This window comes from Tenrec ecaudatus, chromosome 8 (assembly GCF_050624435.1).
Source record: "Tenrec ecaudatus isolate mTenEca1 chromosome 8, mTenEca1.hap1, whole genome shotgun sequence".
In the NCBI taxonomy this organism is placed as follows: domain Eukaryota; kingdom Metazoa; phylum Chordata; class Mammalia; order Afrosoricida; family Tenrecidae; genus Tenrec; species Tenrec ecaudatus.
The window spans coordinates 139,178,276-139,200,606 of NC_134537.1; the positions used below are offsets into that span (position 1 = coordinate 139,178,276).

A 22,331-nucleotide genomic window follows, 5' to 3' on the forward strand; every position below is an offset into this window, starting at 1 on the left:
TTTATTGTGATGCTCATTATAACTTTTAATATACTTTTATAATTTGAATATGATTTTCAGTAACAACCATGATCATTCCCTAAGACCCTGTCCCAAGTTACATGTGTCATTACTGATCTTTACAGTAGAATGATGGCTAAGTATCCTTAATCCTTCCATATGCAGAAGTGAACCCTGGTGGGTTGAGAGGATATTGCATAGACAGAGCATGGTCTAACCAGCGTGTAAATCCAGGAGTAGCTCAGATGGGTAGGCATTTGACTGCTAGCCAAAGACTGGACATCTGAAACTACCCAGAGCCACCTTGGAAGACAGACCTTGCTCTCTGCTTCCCAAAGGTCACAGCCTTGAAAAGACTAGAGAGCCATTCTTTGTGCAGAGTCTACTTAGCTGCAACTAAGAACAGCATGCCCTTCCAGGTATGCACACCGTACCAACACGACTGCTAAAGAAAAATGTGTGCATGGGTAAGTGTGGTGAAGAAAGCTGATGCTGCCCAGCTATCAAAAGATATTGCGTCTGCGGTATTAAAGGCTTGAAGATAAACAAGCAGCCATCTGGCTCAGAAGCATCAAAGCCCACATGGAGGAAGCACACCAGCCTGTCTGACCACAAGGTGCAGAAGGGACCAGTTATCAGACATCAAAAAACTAAAAATCATATTAATGGGTGCCCACCTCCCTGATACGATCAATGAAGACAAACGTGTGCATAAGCAAATGTGAAAAAAGCTGATGGTTCCTGGCTATCAAAAGCTATATCATCTGGGGTCTTAAAGGCTTGAAGATAAAGAAGTTACCATCTAGTTCAGAAGCAACAAAGCCCACATGGAAGAAACGCACCAGCCTGTGTGACCACGAGCTGTCGAAGGGATCAGGTATCAAGCATCAAGGAACAAAAAATCATATCATTGTAAATGTGGGTGAGTGCAGAGTGGAGACTCAAAGCCCATTGGTAGCCAACTGGACACCCCATTACTGAAGGGTTGTGGGGAGGAGATGAGCCAGTCAGAGTGAAGGGTAGCAACGATGAAACATAACTTTCTTCTAGTTCTTAAATGCTTCTTCCCTCCCACTATCATGATCCCAATTCTACCTTACAAATTTGACTAGACCAGAGCATGTACATAGATTTGCTGACTGGCTTAAACCAAATATTTCCCTTTTCATCTACTTATTTGTGTTATAAGTATTTATTGGCAGCCTCTGGAGGCAGGAACTTGGGTGGTTGCTGGGAGCTCTGAAGGGCCCTGGCTTATGATCTAATGGCAAAGACACGGGAAACATCGTTTAATGAAAACCAACAGGCAAGCTTGTTGAGCAACACCTAACCACGCCTGGGTGCACGAGGAAGGAATTCTTAGTTATAAGCAGAAACAGCCACGTTTGACACGGTCAGCTGTGGTGTGTGTTCACACTGCCAGTCAACACGGCCAGCGCTATACTCGGACGTCATCCAGTGAGTTGCTTTGGGAGCAAACTGCTACCATTCACTTTGTGATGTGCTCGGAAAAGAATGATTTCATTTCTTGTTTAGGCTGGAAAATTGAGAGAGTTAACATGCATGCTCGTCCCAAAGGGCCCTGGAAAATGTTCTGTTCCCTAGCCTTGGCGGCGGCAGCAGCTGGTGGTTTTCTGTGCTTCCCCGAAGCTTGTCACTTCAGTTCTACAGGACCAAGAAGGCTAATCCGCCATCTATTTCTGGAAGAAGAGGGATTGTGCGTGTCTTGTTTGGGTTTATTTTTGTAGTTCCAAAGGCCATGTTGAGCGTATCCCACCAACTGGGTTACAGGAACAGCTCAGAACTGAGGTCACATCCTTAGCCACAAATCTCCAGGACATGTACTGATTTCCATGGTCTTTTCGGTCACAGGTGAGGGGAATGCCTGTAGTGGTCAGAAAATATTTCGAGAAGTCCCAGGTGTTTCAGGTACTGACCATGTGTGTGTTTGCAGTGGCCTCTTCCTCTGACTTCACACCCTTTGAATATGCATTAGCACCTTTATCCGATGTTAAGTAACAAGCATTTCAAGGAAGTAGGCTGCTGACATGATGTGGGAAAGGCTTGTTGGCATTCAAGTTTGAGATGTTTACATTGAGGGCTTGAGTTGTTCTGTGGATTCAGCTTTTGCATGCCCCTGTCACTGATCACAGGACTTACACTGGGATGAAGTGAAATTTCTTCCTGTGTGCTTTTGTCTGTCACCCCTTTTGTGATGTGTTGTAAATCCTAGCCCGTGGGTGTAATCCAGGGTGATTTAAATTTTCTGCGAGGCTAGTGGACAGGATTACTGTGAGTGGACAGGATTTCTGTGAGTGGGCAGGATTTCTGTGAGTGGGCAGGATTACTGTGGGCTGTATTCCGTGTCTCTTCCTTACTGGAGGTGGAAAAGCCGGTGACCAGCCTCATCTTTCTCCTGTTTCATGGCTGGGGGTTTGGAACTGCTGACCTTGTGGTTAGCAGCCCAACGCATACCCTACTGTACCACCAGAATCCTAGTACCATCACGGAAGACGCACCACCAGTGGAGGATATTTGAGACCTCTAGCTAATGAGCGATACCAGAAACCAGGGGCACCAGAGACCAGGTCACCAAATCATGGGACAGAACTAAGGAGCCCTGCTGAGACAGAGCAAAGGAGCTGGGCCCAGAGACCGGAAGCAGGAGACAGTGAGGGGGTGGAGTGGCAGGTGGGCTGCAGGCTGAGGGGAGGGGTTTCTGCGGACCAATGACTGTATCTGTTCTCTGATCCTGGCTTGTGGTAGCCTGTTAACTTCCCCCATAGATCCCCATAATTGCGAATATTGCTTTGAGTTCTCTGGCCATTCAACGGATTATCAAGCCCAGCAGAAAACTAGAGGGCTCTGCACTTGTGGAGCCAGAAGAGGTCAGATAGGACCCCTGTGCCTTTTTCTCACACCCCGGGTTTACAACTACTACTCCGGTCTCGGGGACCATGGTTAAATGCTTGGCAGTTACTGTACATTCCTTGGAGGAACTCTGGGCTGGGAACTGCAGTTTGAAACCACCAGCCGCTCCTCAGGAGAAAGATGGGGCTTTCTGCTCTCTCAAAGCGTTTCAGCCTCAGAAACCCACAGGGGCAGCTCAGCCCTGACCCATAGGGTCACTATGAGTTGACATCCACTCCATGGCTGCATGTTTTTGATGTTGTTGTTTGTTTGGTACATTGCTTTAGAGTTGTTCTCTAAATCTGCAAGTTTTAGAATGTAGTGCCCTCTAACTGTTTGTTAGGGACCACACCAAGCTTTGCCATCCGTTTTAAAGCTGTAGTGTATCATCTTCATACTGTACAGACCATTCGACAGCATTAGAGGTAGATTATCCTGTACCTTTAAGATTAGTGGGAAGAAGTGTATTTTTTTAAACATTTTCTTAGGGATTCATACAACTCTTATCACAATCCATAGGAAGAAATGTATTAACCTATGAAAAGATAGTATTGAATTCCCTTTTAGTAAATCAAATATTTAAGGGTTAAAAGAGGAATTCATCAAAAGGGATGAAACAGAATTTCTGTATTTTTTGAATATGTTATTGAACTTCCAACATGTAACACTATAGTTTGTTTCTAGCAAGATCCTTAACTTTCTGAGCCATCGTTTTCTCACCTGTGACGTAGGGACAATTCTTTTTCACTGTCAGGTAGCGATGTGAGTAATTAGTACATGTTGTGTACTAAACGGAACTCCTAGGAGTCTTTTAGAACACAGTGGAACTAACTGCTCCAGATGGTTTCTAAGACTGTAAATTCCCACAGATGCAGTTAGCCTTCTCTTTGCCCCAGAGGGCAGCTGGTGGGTTAGACCCTCCAACCTTGTAGTCAGCAGCCCAATGTTTAACCCATGGCACCATCAGGACTCCTAAAAGTCAGCTGTCAGTTGGTGAGAGGTTGGTATATTCCAGGTAAAGTGTTTAGCAAGTGTCGTTAGGTGGCTAGTATAGGAACCTGGAGCTTGCCAACCTCTCGGTGAATTACAACGGTTGTTTTCATTGTTATTCTGAACATTGAAATATAGCCTCACGCTAATAAACTCCAACTCTGCAAAAGTACAGTATGGTGCATTGTGTTTGGCCAAAGAAGGGGCTAGTGATTTCTTATTCTTCATCGCCCCACCTTTTCAAAACTATACAGGAAAGTAAGTAAACCCGTTGTCATCGAGTTTGATTCCAACTCGTCTTGTTTAGATGATATATATGGATATCATTTCAATACACACAGGGATACAGGTCCGTGCATCTGTACAGCCTTTAAGTGCCACTTGAATTGTCATAGTCTTGCTCTGTTACAGTCACAAGGCCAGAGTCCTTTCTTTGATCAGCACCTACCCCTCTCCACACATCGAAGGACCCGTTGATGTGTTTGGTATGTTTCTATCTCTAAAACTGAAGAGAATATGGACACACAACGGACATCACACTTGCCTAAACCAGTGGTTGTCAATCAGGACCTATTTTGCTTGCAGGGGATTCTGGCAAAGTCGAAGGACATTTGGGGTAGTTCTACCCTGTGAGGAGGCGGTCAGTGCTCCCGGAGCCTCATGACTGGAGGACGTTGATGCTCAGCATCTGGCAGTACATGGGACATCTGCCTCAGCAAGCACTGCCGTGCATGGCCCAGCAGCCGGGTGGCATAGGGGCTACGTGTTGAGCCGCTAACAGCCAGGTCCACAGTTTGAACCCACCGGCCGCCCAGTGGGAGAAAGACAGTGCTTTCTGCTCCCATGCAGGTTCACCACGTTGAAAATCTCCAGGGACAGCCGGACCATGCCCCTGGAGGCCGTGAGTCAGAATGGACTCTCTGGCAGGGTGTTTTAAGTTGGGCACGTAGTCCTCTAACCCAGAGCAACACTCCTTAGCAAACCAAAGAATCACTTTCAAGTAGATTTTTGAGTCTGTTATTTGAACCGGTAATATATTGTCTCAGGAAAAAACGGCTCAGTCTATGAAACTTGGGTTAAATTTCTACATTGAGTCATATTAGGAAGCGTTTCAGCACTGGGAAGAGCCTTTCCAGATCCACCGCAGATGAAAATGGGCATTGAGCTTCTCCAAGTGAAAGTTAGTGATATGAATCAGGACTCGTGTGCCTGCCTTCAGAGGCCACCGGTAGCTTTGCTCTGAAGAGACGCTTGTCAGCGTGGATTTGGATGCGTAGTGAAATTACCAGGTCAAATTAGCTGAAGGGCCACATGCGTCCTGTTTGCTAGGAAATGAAAAGACAGTCTTTCCAGGTGCTGCTTACACCTCCGAGGAGAGCGTAACTGCACAGTGGGGACAGCAAAGCCCTTGTGCCCTACTTTGCTGGGAAAGCTGAGCTCAGCCTGGATTATCCCAGGCTGCCTTTGCTCCTCACGATGTAGGAACCAGCCTGTGAGAGGGGCCCTGGCTCGCTGAACAGATGGCCCCTAGAGGGGTTGATGGGTGGGACTGGGAGGCGGGAGAGTTTGACCGAGCACCCTTGCCCTTGCCCTTGCCCTTGCCCTTGCCGCGTGTGCTGTGTAGGACCGGACTCCCTGAGGGCCTCACACAGCTGCCATCTGCTGCCAGGTAGACCAGGTGCAGCCGGGCAGTATTTTAGTATTTTAGTCAAAAGGCAAGGATCTTTCCTTTCAGGTTCCTCTACTTCACATATGGAAGAGCAAGCACCGCCTTTACAGACATGAACGCACACGCACTCGCTCTGGTCTTACTTGAAGAGAACTGATTCAATATGCTAATTATTCACGTGAACATTGCCTTTCGCTTACGAGTGCAGACGATTTGACTGAAATTCTTACCACCTGAACGTCTTAAGTTGGCTTCAAGAAAATAAAAGGCTTGACTTGGAGAACTCCACTTGAGAAGCCACCCATGTGAAATTAAGAGCCCACGGTGTCAGAGAGGGTTGTGAATAGAGTTGGGATCTTCTTAAAGCGCTCACTGGGGATGTAGACAAGCCGTTAGTTTGTGTACAAACACATTCAGGGAACGTGCTTGCTAAGGAAAACAGAAATCCTGAGTAAATTGGGGGAAATAGACGAGCTCGGTATTTGAGTCCAGTGTTCATTTTTAATGCCCTGTAATCCTCAGGGAAAGCCGGCCAGGCTTAGGATTTCCATAGAAAGGGGTTAGGAGCCAAGCTGAGATTGCACTGTGTGCGTAGGTGTAGATCTTACTTTCTAGTCTTTCCGTCCAGAATGGGTTGCTGTTCCTCAACGTGCAGCAATGCTGTGATCAGATGGTTGTTTGCAGGAGACATTGTTCTGACGTCTGTGGGTTTCCCATGGGGTCACCCTAGACCCTGAGCCAGAGAATCTGTCTGTGATCACAGGTTTACCGTTAACCATGGGACACTGCTGATCTGCGTCTCTAATTGCTGGGTAACCTCCTGATGACTGTCTCACTGAAAGACGACATTGTGCCGTGAGATGTCTCGAGCAGTCTCCCCTCTGTGTGGCCTTCCCCCACAGTGTGCCCAGAGGTCCCAGGTAGCCACCTACCTCGTATGGGACCAAGGTTATGGTTTATCCTGAAGAAGGTTGGCAGGGATGGGGAGTTGACTCTGGAACTATGTCACTCAGGATAAAAACTTTTGAAAACCTTTGCCCTCTTATTTTTGAATTCTCACATCTATCTGCATATGATTCTAGACTTTTATGTCTTCTCCACTGAGTGGGCCAAGGTCAGAGAAGGCTTTCTTAGGGATACCGGAGTGTATCTCAATTGGGCTAAGAATGTATTGGGACAGGGGCTGGAAATGAGAGGGGCAGGGCAAGGGGAGAGGGCTTTGACATGCCACGCAGGCAGACAGAAAGCGCAGAAGAAGGTCCTCAGGCAGGAGATTGCCTAGAACCAACAAGAAAGAAAAGGTGGCCCGTCGGCCAGAGGGACAGTCATGGGAAATGAGGTTCTGCTGTAGCAGGGGCCCTCGTTCGCCCAAGGATCAGGGGATGCTCTGGAATGTTTGGAGGCCCTCCTGGAATATGGCCCTACGTTTCACTCGCCACGGCTCCAGCTAAGTCCTTTCTGGCTTTAGGCAGGCCATATAGAGGCCATATAGACCTCAGCAAGGAGCTAGGCGTCATCTTTTTGTTGAAAAGTGACCTGCAGGATTATCTGCCCTTCAAAGTTCAGTACAGAATAGCTCTAGTGGTCCTGTGAACCTGACCTTGCATGAAGTTTCCCGGCAGTTTCCTCCCACTGTATCTTGGACATCTGCTGTGACCCTGTTCAGAATGGTTAATGTGGACTATTCATCAGACCCACCAGCGGCTCCTCGGGAGAAAGAGGAGACTGCTTGCTGCTGGAGAGAGCTGCAGTCTGGGGAATGGGATGTGGGGGTTCCCATGACTTAGAACCAACCTGTTGGCAGAGCGTTTTAATTTTTGCTTTGTTTGACTTTAGCCGCTTCTACCATGTTCTCTGTTTTGCTCATAAGCTCCTTCCTTGCCACCTTCCCTCTCTGGCCTTGAAAACTTCTTTCAGTTTCCTTCCACCCTCATCGCTAGGAAGCCCTAGTTCTCCCCTCCAAATGCCGCTGCCCCATCCCATCCTGTCATCACCACGTGCACTGTCATCCTCCGTTGGAATTGGTTTTCTTCATTGGACGGGAACTTACTTCTTTGTGTTTTCATAGTCTAGCGTGGGGTCTGGAACACAGCTTATTCAGTAATATTTGTTGACTGAGTGCACAAGATTAAAAAAGATCCCTACCCTTCTAAAAATACCAGCTTCGCTATGCAGCACAGCACACACACGGAGGTACAGCTGAGAAATGACATCTGTTAGCTTCCCTCTCTGCAAAGGCATGACTGCCCCCACACTGCCCCCCGCTCGTGGGGGGATTCGCATGCATGATGCCCACGCTTGGGGTTTCCTGGGAGAGACTAGCGCAGAGTCCCCAGGCCATCGCAAGTCTCAGTGGAAATGCAGCGGCACACTCAGCCTGCAGGTGTCAACATGTTAGCCTCTGGTTAGTTATAAGGGGCCGAGTGCAGAGCTGCAAGCCCGCGAGGCTCAAGAAGCGAGGGCTAGCATGGAGGGTGTCAGGTAAAGATTTTGCACAGTGAACTTTCCTATTCAGAAACTTGTAGTGAAACCAGAATGTCCTGCCTCTCTTACGGCTTCCGGAAGCACAGCATGCAGGGAAACTGACTTGGCAGCAGAGGCTGACGTTGTAGCTTTCTACTTTGGCTGAAGTGATAGATCGACCTGCAGCATAATTTAGCCCAGAACATCGATGTCCCAGCTCAGTTGTTGAAAAAAAAATACCTAATGTGAATGGGAGGAGAGGCTTGGAGTGAGGTCCAATGTCCCTCTGTAAACAATTGGACATCCCCTCACAGAGAGGTCACAGGGAGGAGATGAGCCAGTCAGGGTGCAGTATAGAACCGATGAAACACATAACTTTCCTCTAGCTCTTTGGTGCTTCCTTCCTCCTACTATCATGACCTCAACTCTACCTTACAAATCGGATTAGATAAGAGCCCCCAACAAAGGTAATCCAGGACAGATTAAGGGAACGTGAGGGGAAAACGGGGAAACCGATCAACCTATAACCTCCCCCCAGGAGGATGAACAATGGAAAAGTGGGTAAGGGGCGACAGAAGATGATATAAGATATGAAAATAATAATCTATAACTTATCAAAGTATTGTGAGGGAGGCTGGGTGAGGGAGGGAGGGGGAAGAAATGGGGAGCTGATATCAGGAGCTCAAGTGGGAAGAGAATGCTTTGAAAATGATGATGGCAGCATATGTGCAAATGTGCTCACAATGGATGAAGGTATGGATTGTGATAAGCGATGTGAGAACCCCAACTCAATGGTACCTAGCAACAGCAAGCAAAAAAACCCCAAAACAAACTCGCTGCCATGGGTTTCATTCTAACTCATAGGGGCCCTAGAGGACAGAGTAGACCTGTCCCTGTAGGTCTCTAAGACGACATCTTTACAGGAATAGACAGCCTAGTCTTGCACCTCCTGAGGGACTGGTCATTTTAACCTGCCCAACTTCTGGTTAGCATTTCAAAGCAGTTTAATCTGTTATATGTAATAAATCATGAACATTGGTTTGAAGAGGCCCTGTTCCCTGTGACTGTCATGGTGGACACATTCATTCTCGTCACTAACTTCCTGATGGCTAACCGCAAGACCCTCCAGACGAGTCATGGTCTGGCTGGCCTGCGCACGGAGAGTCTGGCAGGGTTGGGCTGGAGCGGCTTAAGGACACAGGCGGGTGGGATCCATGGAGAATCTCCAGCTCCCTGGCCGAAAGCTGCTGCGGGAGGACCCCCAGTGAGGCATTGGTGCCGTCTTCCTGCCCTCCGCCCCCCAAGGGCTGTGTGTGGTGGCCGAGCACGCAAGTGTTCCCTGTCTCCACAGCACATGGTCAAGCTGAGGCTGAGCAGCAGTATCGGGCGGGCCCGTAGCTCTCTGGAGAGCCTGCGTGTGTGTCTCAGGAGAAGGAGATGCAGCTGAGTGTAACATGGGAAGGCTCCTCTAGCTTGGTGGGGCTCGGAAGGGGGTGTGTGTGCGTGACTTGGGTTGTGGCTCGGTCATTGACTATGAAGTCCAAGTTGAAGAGGCGTGTGATCGTACCCCATATCTGAGAGGAGGCCTGCAAAGGAAATGATGGCAACCACTGTCTCCAGAAGAAGCTAGGCAGGGACGGAAACCTGGAAAGATGTCTCCGTGTCCGTGTCCTAGATTCGAAACAGGGTTGTGCGGGCAGAGGGAGATGCGAGCACATCCATTCGCTGAGGGTGTTGCAGCTCAAAGAAGTGTTACTCAGCTATAAGTCAGCACACACACTGAGTGTGACTTCAGGATCGTAACATCTAGCCGTCAAGTCGATGCCGGCTCATAGCAGCCCGCTAGAACAGGGCAGAACCGCCCCGATGACTTTCCAAGACGGTACCTCTACAGGCGCAGAAAGCCCCATCTTTCTCCCAGGTGGTTCTGACCTGCTGACTTTGAGGTCAGCAGCCTGACCTGGAAGCACTGCCCCACCACGGCTCCCTGGATGATCGACTAGGTGCGGCCGGCAGGTGTCACTGGGGTGTTTAGAGGTAAGTCATGGAATCTCTGGGGCCAGGGCTGCCATAGCCTAGTAAAAGAAAGGCCTGGAACGCTGGCTTCCCCAGGTCTCACCCTTGGAAAGGCTCTGGCCCCCATGCAGCCGCCCTGGGTTGGAATGGACTCTGTGGAGAGGAACAAGAACAATCAATGGTTCAAGGAACAAGACCAACAATGGCAAGCCTTTTACAGATCCATGACGGTATATGAAAGGTGTTAACCAAAGAGACACTGTCCACGGATGTCTCCTAAATAGTAATTAACTTTCTCAACCTCTCAACACTGTCCCCCAACTAGTCATAAGGGTCACCTAATCAGGTTACGTTTGAATCCGAGCGAGGCCCCTTTTAAAATGACGGGAGACACCTGCAGTAGCTAAATTGTTACCTGTATTAGACTGCTTGATTCCAGAATAGCTGAGGAACCTGGCAATGGACAAAAGCATGCCTCGAAATAACGATGCAGATTCAATTCAAGCATCTTTCAAATATCCCAATTATGTGTGATTTGTGGCATCTTAGCAGTTGACTTTTCCAAAACAATTATTAAAATTATGTGGGGAAAGAACTGTTATATAATGCAATTAGATGTCTGTCTGCTTAGTTTAGTATTTGCTTGTTTTTCTTCTGCACCCGACTCCATGCTATGTCACGTAATTTTCCCACTGAAGGGACAGGTGGAGCGTGACTGAATGGATTCTAACCACTTCCCATGCACATCAAACCACCACCTCACCCTTATGTGGCTCTACCCCTGGCTCCTGCCTCTTCTCCAATGAAGGAAGGCTGGGACGAGAAAGTACTGCAAGTGTAGTGTTGCTGCCCAAAACCCAGTACCTTCCAGATGCACCACACAGGCAGTTTCAGCTCGCTTTTGCTTTTTCCTCTCTCGTGCTTACTTTTTTAGGAAACATAAAAATACAAAAATTTTTAAAACTGATGATGAAATGTCCCTGACCTCAGGTCATACAGATTTCGGTCATATCCTTGTGCCCAAGGACTGAGTGGGGTGGGAGGTCTGCCCAGGCCCCATCGGAACAAGAGCACACTTCACAAGCCATATGCCAAGGGTGTATACATTCACGAGGAGCTGAAACTTCACTCCGCTTTCCAAACCAGTGTGTTGTGTTCTCTGGAGAGTCACACCGGCTCCGTTGTTAGAAAGGGTGACTCTGGATGCTGGAGTCAAGAAGGCCCTTTGTGACCTCGTGACACAGCCCGCGTAGGCCTGGGCCATGTAGGTGCTCACAGGATCCCCAAACAAAAGCCACAGACAGGAACAGTGCTGCTTTCAGAAACGGTTAGGCCGGAAGTCCCTGTCAGAAGGGGCGGAGCCAAATGAAAATCGAGCGCGTGACAGATACTGACAAGGGATCCACCAGGTGAGCTTCTCCCTGTGTGTAATGGGACTGGCGGGCTTTTCTGGAGTGGTATCTGCTGCTCCGGAGGACCCCTGAGAGGCCGGACCTAGGCCTGCGCCTCTGTGGGACAGACTGGGGGGCTGCTAGGATTTCAGGAAAGCTCAGGCCCAAGACCCAAAGTGAACCCCGGTCCATGGTTCACACAAGTTGTCTGACCTGTGGCTTCAACGGGCTAAGAAGGAATCCAAATAAAATCACTTCCCCAGATTGGATCTTCATTTCTAGGGCTACGCCCGATCTAAGCTGGGCTTCCCTGGGACTGTGTGGGAGATGATCCATCACCTTTGGCAGGGTGCCTTCTCCTGCATGTCGAGAAGGCCTGCGGTGGTCTCCTCGCAAGGCGAAAACAGATGGGTGCTAATTGACACTCAGCATCTGAACTGCCCACATTGCTGGTTTGCAGCTCTCAGTCAGGTAAACGGCCGCAGCTTCTCAGAATTAACGTTGGAGGTGATGTTCTTAACTGAGGTCATCCAAGGACCGCTTCTCTCTCAAATATGAGGAAGTCAGGTAGACAAAACCGAGTGACTGACGTCAGGTTTTAAGCTAATGCTGGAATACTTTCTGCTGAGCAGCTTTGAACGTGTTTGACCCTGGTAGACAGGTCTCGGGCATGGGCGCATTCGAAAATCCGATGCTGCAGTTAACGATGGTCTCAGGAAAGCAGTGTTTTTGCTTCTTTGTTTAAAAACAACGAAGACTGTGGGGAGGCACTTGGTGGCACACATGGTTGTGCTTCCAACCAGTAATGGGAAGGCTGTTGGTTCAAACCCACCCAGGGACCCATTGCCCAGCATTGCTTGGTGGTGAAGGGAGCAGATTCTTGGGCTCCAGTGTATCTTCCAGGTTTTACATTTCCCAAACCAGTGACCTTGGGTGAGTTGTTTAACCTAACTGTGCCTCAGTTTGCTCACCTTGTAAACTGGAGCCGGGGAAGCACTTAGCCACAGCTTGGCACACAGGAAGCCTGTGCGATCATTGTCGCTGTGCGCGGTAAGGCAGGGAGTAGAGCGTCGAAGGGACATACAGGCATTTGCTGTAGCTACACCGGGAGTCGTATGCCCTGGATTGAACTCTCTTCTCTCCCCCCCACTTCCCCCCGACAGGAAAATGGCAGATGCATGGCGGCGGCCTCCTGAACATCACCAAGGTGTCTTTTTCAGACCGAGGTAAATACACCTGCGTCGCGTCTAACATCTATGGCACTGTCAACAACACAGTGACCTTGAGAGTCATCTTTACCTCGGGAGACATGGGCGTCTACTACATGGTGGTCTGCCTCGTGGCCTTCACCATCGTCATGGTCCTCAACATCACCCGCCTGTGCATGATGAGCAGCCACTTGAAGAAGACGGAGAAAGCCATCAACGAGTTCTTCAGGACAGAAGGGGCCGAGAAGCTGCAGAAAGCCTTCGAGATCGCCAAGCGGATCCCCATCATCACCTCAGCCAAAACTCTAGAGCTAGCCAAAGTCACCCAGTTCAAGACCATGGAGTTTGCCCGCTACATCGAAGAGCTGGCCAGGAGTGTGCCTCTGCCGCCTCTCATCATGAACTGCAGGACGATTATGGAGGAAATCATGGAAGTGGTGGGGCTGGAGGAGCAGGGGCAGAATTTTGTGCGGCATGTTCCAGAAGGCCAGGAAGCCCCGGACAGGGACGAGGTCTACACAATCCCAAACGCCCTGAAGCCAAGCGACTCCCCCACCGCCGACTCGGACACCTCCTCCCTACACGAACAGCCCCAACAGATTGCCATCCAGGTGTCGGTCCACCCGCAGGCCGCCAAAGACCACGTGGAAGACCAAGAAGGCGGGACGCTCGAGGTCAAAGATGAAGAGGAGACCGAGCCGTCGGCTGAACAGTCCCCGGAAACGGCAGAACCTTCCACCGATGTAACATCCACGGAGCTCACATCGGAAGAACCGACACCTGTTGAGGCGTCAGATAAAGTACTCCCACCAGCGCACCCAGAGCCTACAGAGCCAGCAGGGGCCCAGGACACAACCACCTGTGTTGTTTACGAAAGCCATGTCTAATTCCAACTCTGCAAAGTTATGCATATCCAGAAAACCAGGGGCTGCTCCTTGAATAACAGTCCTAGTACGCACTTGCCACTAAGCCTTACCAGGAGACGCTCATCCCTTAGACAGAAGTGATGCCATTTTAAAGGGGGGTCGCCTGGGTGCAGTCTCTGGGATTGGCATTTCCCCAGGAGTGAAGGATATGGGAAGCATCAGGGTACAGGACTCATCAGACCAACAGAAGGTGTCTGCTTGCCTGACACGAATCTTAGCGGATGTTCGCGGCCAAGTTCCTCCGTTGGCAATGCCCTTACTGACATTCTAAGCTCACAATCCCTGCCCAGTGCACCCTGCATTGCTTTCTCTTTTTAAAATGATACGTCTCCTATCTCAGCAAATGCACGTTTATGGGTTTGTTGCACTTTCTCCTTAGTTTTAATTAGGTTCACTCTTCCCTCACATTGGAGTCGTTAGTATATTAATATTAATTGCCGCTTCTGGTTTCACCCTCTTTGTCATGTTCGTCCTTATTTTTCCCAAGAACACGTACCTCGGACACTTCGGCCCCAGTCACCGGGACGGGGGCTGATAGCCACAACGTCATTTGTGATGTTCCAAAACAGGTACTAGGCCCATGATGACTTTTTGTTTCCCAGGCTCATTTTCATACTTCATTCTGTGTGTGTCCAATGAGGCTGCTATTGTGAAACTGAGGGAGAATGTTTTTGGTTTTTTCCCTAGGAAATCGCACTTTACTAGCTGAATAAAAATGTGTTTACTTATCCGATTCTGGGAGCCTTTTGGCGAGCTGAACGGGGGTGTGCAGACTCACTATAAAACGCTATGTCTGGCCCTTGAAGCCCACTGTTGATATTTGAGTTGCCTCCTCCAAACAAAGGCTGACTCTTTACCGGGAGCATGTATTGCATCCAGAGGAGGAGCTGTTGTGATGAGCTCCTGTAAGCTGTGGACGCTGGCTTCCCAGGGGGGCTGCAGGGACCTTAGCCCCTGCTTTGGAGAAGCAGGTTGGAAGGGTCTGTGAAGTGGTGTCAACGGGCCCTCTTTGGTGAACCGTGGAGCTGGCTTGGTGGGGACAGTAAAAGTGCAGGCTCCCCCTGAATGGGGGGGGGGGCGTAAAGGGTTCGAAGAATGGTTTAGGAGACAGTGCCGTCCAATGGCATGCCAAAATGATGGCATGACGATTCAGCCCTCCACGAAAGCTGCTATATTCACGACAGCATGATGTCATGCAGCGAAGGCAGACCTACTCCAGTAGCTTAGGCTTTGGGCACATCTGGATCTTGGTTTCCTCACCTGTAAGAGAGGGCCGACTGAACGAGTGGGGGCAACATGTCAGTGGTCTTTCCTCCCAGAACTCTTTCACATTCTGTCCTTTCTGGGGTCACCGAATGTTTCCACGCTGCACGCCACAGTAAAGTGGAAAACACCGCTTTAAAAGGTGACAGCGTTTTAACCAAGCTGTGTTCCCCACCCCCCACCAAACAAGCAAGTAAACACATGAGGACCACTGCTGTCATGTAGGGGGTCTGGCGGTGGGCAGCGTAGGTGACATTTTGTTCACATCGGATCAAGCGACACAGGCACATTAATGCCATGCTGAGGGTCTGGCCACAGGATGTGACACAGGACCCTCTGGCAAGAGGAAGGACCTAGGTCCATGTTTGCAGTCCTCACCCAGGCACCACCTGAGGGAGTACATGTGGGCAATTCCTCGTTCGTTCTCTCTGAGGTTTCATCCCCGTCTTCTCTAAAGCAGGCAGGTTGTCCTTGATGGGCCCTGGTAGCTCAGACGTTTAGAGTTTCATGGAAAGCTTATAAATCTGCCACATTGGCCACCATTGCACGAGACAAGCACTTCTCAGAACAAAAGTGGGCCCCAGACCCGTTGGGTTGGTCGTGCAAACATCGCAGCCAGTGTAGCTGCCTCTGTAACGTAGGGGACTGGGCTTTGCAGGTGACTTTAATGGGTGTCTTTGTTTATAGGTAGTTGGTGTGACAGGCAATCCCACAGACATGGGGTTTGATTGGATTTTCTTGATGGGCAGTGACCCATTTGGCATCAGTTGGATCGTGTCTGGGATGGACACATACATTGGTGCTGAGCAGTCCGGAGAAACTGGGATTCCTCTCTGGACCAGGGTCGGTATCTCCAGCTCGGAGAAAAGCTGCCCAGTTGTTATGGAGGTCAACAGATTCTCCCATGCACCTGTGCGCCCGAGGAAGCAACCATTTAGGAAGCTGCTTTTGCGATCTTGTGTTTTCCCTCCTCTTCCTCTTTGCTCATCGCACCCACCCCCAAGCACAGAAACCCCAGAAGAAAAGTGTGCGTAGGCATTTGTTCTAGCTAGACATGGCTGAGCGAGAAATACTGAGCTAAAATGGGCAAACTTTTTGTGAAGTAAGAACAGGATTAGGCAACCAAAGAATGTTTCCTGATTGGGTTTAGCTTCTGTAGATTGAGGTGGGAGTAGGTGGCACACACAGATTGTTCAAAATATTCTCCCTCTTAAAGGCATTGAAATGCTCTTGATAGAATAATAGCTAACTGAAAGGGAGATTGACTTATAAAAGGGGATTTCTCCCGCCAGAAATTGTACACACGTCCTTTCAGTTTTGTAGCTCCTTTGAAAAATGAGCGAGGCCTTCCTGCAGATTGGGAAATACAAAGGATCTCATTCGTTTCAACTGAATGTTCAAAGATCAAGTGAACAGTTAAGCTTCATGGAAATTCACGGACAAGTGACTATTGTGAGTGTGTGTGTGTGTGTGTGTGTGTGAGAGAGAGAGAGAGAGAGAGAGAGAGAGAGAGAGAGGTGAGGGAGGAGACTGACCGACTTATTTGGACAGCTTGAAAAGTCCAATACTAAATTAATCTCAATGCATGCCAATTGGGTCCTATGAAGTCATTCTTAAAATCAAATACTTTTTGGTTTGTGTGTCCTGGTCGTATCTTAGTGATTTTTCCCCTCTTAACGTTCTGAACATGATTGAGCTATATGTGCATTTGATTCACTTATAGGTAAGCTTGGGTGGTATTTATTCTGAATGGAAAACAGAGAATTTTATACTGAAAATCTATGTAATTTATACGGGCTTTGTTTTATATATTATATTTTCGTATCTTTAGGGCACATCTACTATTCTCATCTTTTTGTATATCATACGTGGCAAAAAGAACTACTAATACTTGACTAAAATCTCTAGGAACCAAATGTGATACATGACATATAGAACTCTCTAAAAATGCCTGAATGCGCTCACCCATCGCAAGCATTTTTGTGCTGTGTTACTACATCCAGAGTGTTTTATTCTCAGATATGAATGAGCATTTTATTATATTTTTAGTCAAAAAACAAAACCAAATTTCAAGGCTTGACATCCGCATAGTGGTTTCTAGAATCCCTTCATTTCTTCATTTTTTTTGTTTTGTTTTTCTTTGCATTGCATTATCAAAACTTATCCCCTTTGAAGGGCAAATGGGAGATAACAATAGAAACAACAAAACTTTATGAAAAGACTGAATTCAACCATAACTTCATATATGATTTTAAAGACTGATACCGTGCTAGGATTGTTACTTTTCGGTGAACCAAGTTCCCTCTGCCCGGCTCTTTATCTTAATCAATGAGGAAACTGCAAAGTACAAAGAATATTTGCATCCTCTGAAGAGAACATTCTAAAGTTGTGCAGCCCACTGAAATCAATTTAACACACCAGTCCCAGCCGTGAGGGAAAACATGTTAGAAGGCAAATCTGACACCTTTTCTCACGCAGATTGTAGCTCAGTGTTGTGTCAGTGCTGGAATCTGAAATAGCAGTCCCTACGGTTCTGTTAATTAGGCCAGATTTTTTTTTTCAGTTACTCTACTTTCTCAGCACAGCTCGGCTACTGTCCTGAACCTAGCATCACACACCTGTTTGGCAATCCTTCGAGATGATAAACTGTGTTTCTATTCTTGGTACTCAATTAAAACTAATTTATTGATCATCTTTAAGTCACAGTGTAGGTTCATGCACATATTTTGACTACCTGTAATCCTCAATGTCGTAATCATTTTTATAGTCTCTGTTACATGGATCACAAAGCTTATTTTCCTAATGTCTTGTTTTAGGATTGCCACAGTGCTTAAGCAGGTTTGGGTTACACACATCAGTGTTGGGGAAGAAAATCAAATAGAATTGTTAACATATTTTCCAAAGGACCAAGTGTTTGTCTATTATATAAGAACATATGTGAGAGTGGATATGGTATTTAATTGCATTTTCTTTTTTAGAGATGGAATTTATAAAAGGAAAATACAACAAATATTGCAATCATAATTGAAGTTAGAGAATATGAAGATAGAAAACAAATGATTTTAAGACTATTCTAGCATAAGTTATTTCTATTTGAGTAATAACAAAAGCCTTCATATGTGCGCCTCTGACACCACGAAGCTGCTCACAGTCAGTGAGGGCCAACATAGATGCTGGTTTTTATGCTCGGTTTGCTGTATTTCAGTAGTTCTGAGTGTCCTTTGTTACAATAGGATACTTTTTTTTAAATATCTGGGAAGAAATGTCAAACTGGCAATTTCTGTGAACTATCAAGTGTTCACTTAAAAGTAAAGATGTAAGCAAATGACTAATATTTAAGTTGATGTTGCAAGAGCAACACCGACAAAAAAAATCATGTGATCCATCTTGTACCTTTGATTGCCGCTTTAATAAAAGGTTTGTGCAGGTGTGTGGCATGCGTATTGTGTCCGACCTGAAGCGTATGTAATGGTCTCACTTGCTTTTTCTAGTGACATGGAACCTGTAGCCAATTCTTGTCCCTGCCTCGTGTACCTGCAGTATTGAGAGAGGGAAATGAAATCATCCTTCTGTCAAGCTACACTTTAATTTTCAAATCCAGCCACCGTGGCACTTCCCCCTTTTCACCAATGCCGTGGCAGTTCACTGTTCACTGTCTCTAGCACACAGCATCAAGTGTGCGGTAGCGAACCCAGAAGAGGAGGACACACGTGTCCAGGAACACCACCCGGAGGGAGAGTGAGCCCAGATAGCAGCATGGCCGAGACCAGTTCAAGGACTCCAAATCCAGGTCTCGTCCCAGAATGTGCTCAGTAGGTTGAGATTGGAACGGAGCAAGAGGCCGCCAAATGCGGCAGTCGGACGCAGGGGAAAGGCACTCTAGGGAGTATAGACAGAAGAAGCAAATCAAACCCCTAAGTTACACAATAACCTCATGTAACCAATCATAGGTTCTCAGGCAAAGGAGGGGTTAAGCGAATCATGTTGGCATTCATGGAAAAATTAGCTTTTGTGTCATCACCAAAAGAAAAAACAGGGAAGTTTCATCCCGATTAAGAAAAGATGAGCAGGTCAGATTTTTTATGACCTAGAATGAAAAAATGCCAATTAACTTTTTAATATGCCTTGGTTTGGGAATGCCATGTTCTGCATGGACTTTAATCAAAGGAGCTTGGTAAGGCTTAACATGAGTGGTTTTTCCAAGAAGCAATCAGTTTCATAATTGGCTAATAAGTGCCAGAGTATCTGGTTTACAAATCTTTCCTGCACTGTACCTAACAAATAGTAATCCAGTTCTGCTTGACAGGTCTGCGCACGCAGAGAGCATTACCTCCTGCCATAGCATATCTCACTGTTGGTCTTCAGTGCTCAGTCAGAATCTCAAAACCACTATCCCCGCTCCTCCTCGGGTATCGAGCTGGAAGCATGAGTTTGTCTTGCCACAAAGAGGGTTGCCCGCAAATTGGGTATTCTTGATGCTACTAACCATATTACGTGCCAGGCAGTACACACCCTTTTGAAAAAACTGTCAGCCAAGAGGCGTGTGAAGGTGGGAGTCGGGTGGATCCTATGGGCTCTGCGCTGGGTTGCTGTGAAATAAAACAAAGGCCAGAAGGAGGGAACACAGGTGCGTTGCCTCAGTGGACTAGTATCTTTGTAAAGACCGGTAGAAGTGACGGCCTGGAAAAGTATTGGGAAGTCAATTTGAAGAGTGAGTAAATAAGAGCTGGCCTAAATCGCACTTACTGTGTGAGTTCAAATGGGTAGACTAACAATTATCCTTAAAACTGAAAAAGGTTGCGAGAGAACAGGACTTAAAAAAATAAATTCTCACTACAGGGCTTTCTACTCCCATAAAAAGTTACCGTCTCGGAAACTCAGAGGGGCAGTTCTACCCCGTCCCATAGGATCTCTGCAAGGGCGATCCCTGCACTCTCTCCCGCTCGCCCATTTTCAGTGAGGTTACCTGGGGTCGCCGTGCCTCAGGATCAGCTCAATAACAACTGGTCGCAACCCTTTCTGCTAATGAAAACGAATCGATTTGGTGGTCACTTAGAATTAACAAAGTGGGTTTTCCTAAAACTGACTGTAAGAATGGCGTGAGTGGCATCCAGACTCCACCGGCGGGGAGGATAATCCAACGCAGTGCAGCCACGGCTGATTCCTGGGAGGCTTGGGTCAGCCATGCCTCTGCCCGGCAACCAGTACTGACACCTGGAGGGCCACAGACAAATCCGACTGTGGGATTTGTAGGGGAGTTACAGGTTACAATTCAGGACCAGAAATGCTCAAGACAGTTCTGCCACGACAGTCTTCTCAGCCATACCTGCGGGCATACCTCTCTGGTCCTTGTTCTATCAACCACTTGGCTCTTAAGCCCTGCCCGAGCAATGTCACAAAGTTCCTTCAGCACTACCACTAAATGCCAATGGGTACTTCACCATAAGCCTTACTTGGCTCGAAATCTATGGGTCAGAAAACTAACTTCCTTGGTTAGCCCGTTCTGCAAGAGATCCTTCTGCCCAAAGGTCCTTAATTTTCTGAGTTCAAGAAGCATGTCACTGTCTCATGATCTGACTCTGCCCCTCCTTCAGAGTGACAGTTTTCTGTCTCCTGGATAAAGGGGCTTGAAGGATCTCAGAATTTAAATAGCACACTCTACTCCTGGCTCTTTTTTTCTGAATGGTAGGGAGATTCCTCTTTCCTGCTTCTGAGATGGCCCTTTTTATACCCAATGGAATGACAAAATTAACTAATCTCCACATTGAGTCCCAACAGTGGAACCTGCTATCATAACAGAATGATAGAGTCGCATCAGCATCGCCCTCCACTTTGCCTTACCCAGCTTCGTCAGAAAAGAGAGAATCCATCCCATCTGCATGACCCCACCCAGTTGTTTGGTGGGAATCACAGAGGCTTTGGCTAGAAGAGCTATCTCTAAATCACTGCACCACAGTGAGTCATGTTTTGGAGTGGATGATGAGATATCATGCAAATAAATTATTTGTTCATAGAATACAAGATAAATCCAGGACATTTTTTGTTCTTCCATTTAAGACTGTGTGGTACTTATTTCCTGATTTTTTTTCCTGGTTCTTGCTAGTTGATGTATATTTTAAACCCCTAAGTAGTCCTGGTGGTGCAGTGGGTTACAAGTTAGGCTGCTAAGTGCATTATGGTCAGTAGTTCAAACCCACCCGCAGCTCCTTAGGAGAAAAGGCGTTGTACTCCTTCCACATGAAGCCACCAGAGAAGCTCTAGTCTGTCTTCAAGGCCTCTAAGAGCCAGAGTTTACTCAACAGAGGGCTAATGAAACAACTTGAAAGTTTTAAGATACCTCAGAAAGTTTAATTGCATGGTTCGACCCGACTTTGTAGGGAAAAAAATGAAAATTGACATGGAGATTCTGCGACTTAAAAAAAAGTTTTAGTACAAATTATGCTTCATTATCAACTCAGTCTAAATTTTTTAATGTTCAAAGAGTTTTTGAGATTCGATATGTCTGAAACGTTGCCAGATCCTGGGGGGGGGGGGGAAAGTCCAGATTCAAAAACCATTATTTGTGAAACTTGCTCCATGTTACTTTTTCTCACACTAGACTATAGTCGATGTGATTGAGGCAAGTGTGTTTTTTATATTCTAAGAATTCTTTAAGATGTGTACTATCATGTAAATTCACTAACCCTCCATAACCAGATTATGTGGCTAATTAAATATTCTAGTCTCAACTCTTGAGTAAATGAGTTTCAATGTGATTATAGAGTAGATCACTAGATGACCTCCCTGTCACTAGCCTGCAGAATAAAATGGGAGGGGCTTAATACTCCAAGGACTGTTATCATGACTGCTTATCAATAGAAGGCACAGTGGGTGGCAAGATGTAAGACCAAACAAAACATGCGACATATTTTCCTCTAAGTCCTCATGGATGCATTTGCATGTTGAAGCTTTTTTCATTATGAGATCTTTTTAAAACACCTCAATTTAAAAATCATCCAGATACAATTATAAACTTAAACTAGTTTCCTTCTTCATTAGACATTCATGTTCATCAAGCTAGGAAAATCCTACGATATCCATGATTTTTCTGTTCGTGTGCATCTAAAACGAGGATGGCTTTATGGCCCCTCATTTAGCTATTGACTCGTTGCCCAGATGTGAGATTCCCTCCTTCCACTTGGAAGCAAAACTGTCTGTGGCCCAACTTTGGGGAATGAATCTCGACGACTGATGTCAACTTGTGTGTCGCTTGTATGAGGTGTGGGTGAATTTTAGCATAGTGCTCTTAAGAATGGGACGTATATCTCTTTTTATTTTGAAATACTTATGTTTGTATGCCTATGGAAGAAAGAATATGGAGAAATTTACCTCGTTCTCCCAATCACATCTTGCAAAACTATAAAGCACACTCTCACAATCAAGATATTGACATGGATACATACAGTCCACCGATCTCTTCATATTTTCCCAGTTCCACATGGTCTCGTGTGTGCTC

General features: G+C 47.0%; 1 protein-coding gene across 1 annotated transcript in view; it reads left to right on the forward strand.

Annotated features, from left to right (window-relative positions):
• The window catches only part of MFAP3L (microfibril associated protein 3 like), a 51,077-nt gene extending 32,918 nt beyond the window's left edge, over window positions 1-18,159 (forward strand). The window contains exon 4 of the mRNA XM_075556878.1: window positions 12,603-18,159. Coding sequence (XP_075412993.1) covers window positions 12,603-13,534 — 932 coding nt within the window. The 3' untranslated portion in view covers window positions 13,535-18,159. The remainder of the gene's footprint in view (window positions 1-12,602) is intronic.
• Window positions 18,160-22,331: the final 4,172 nt, after the last annotated feature.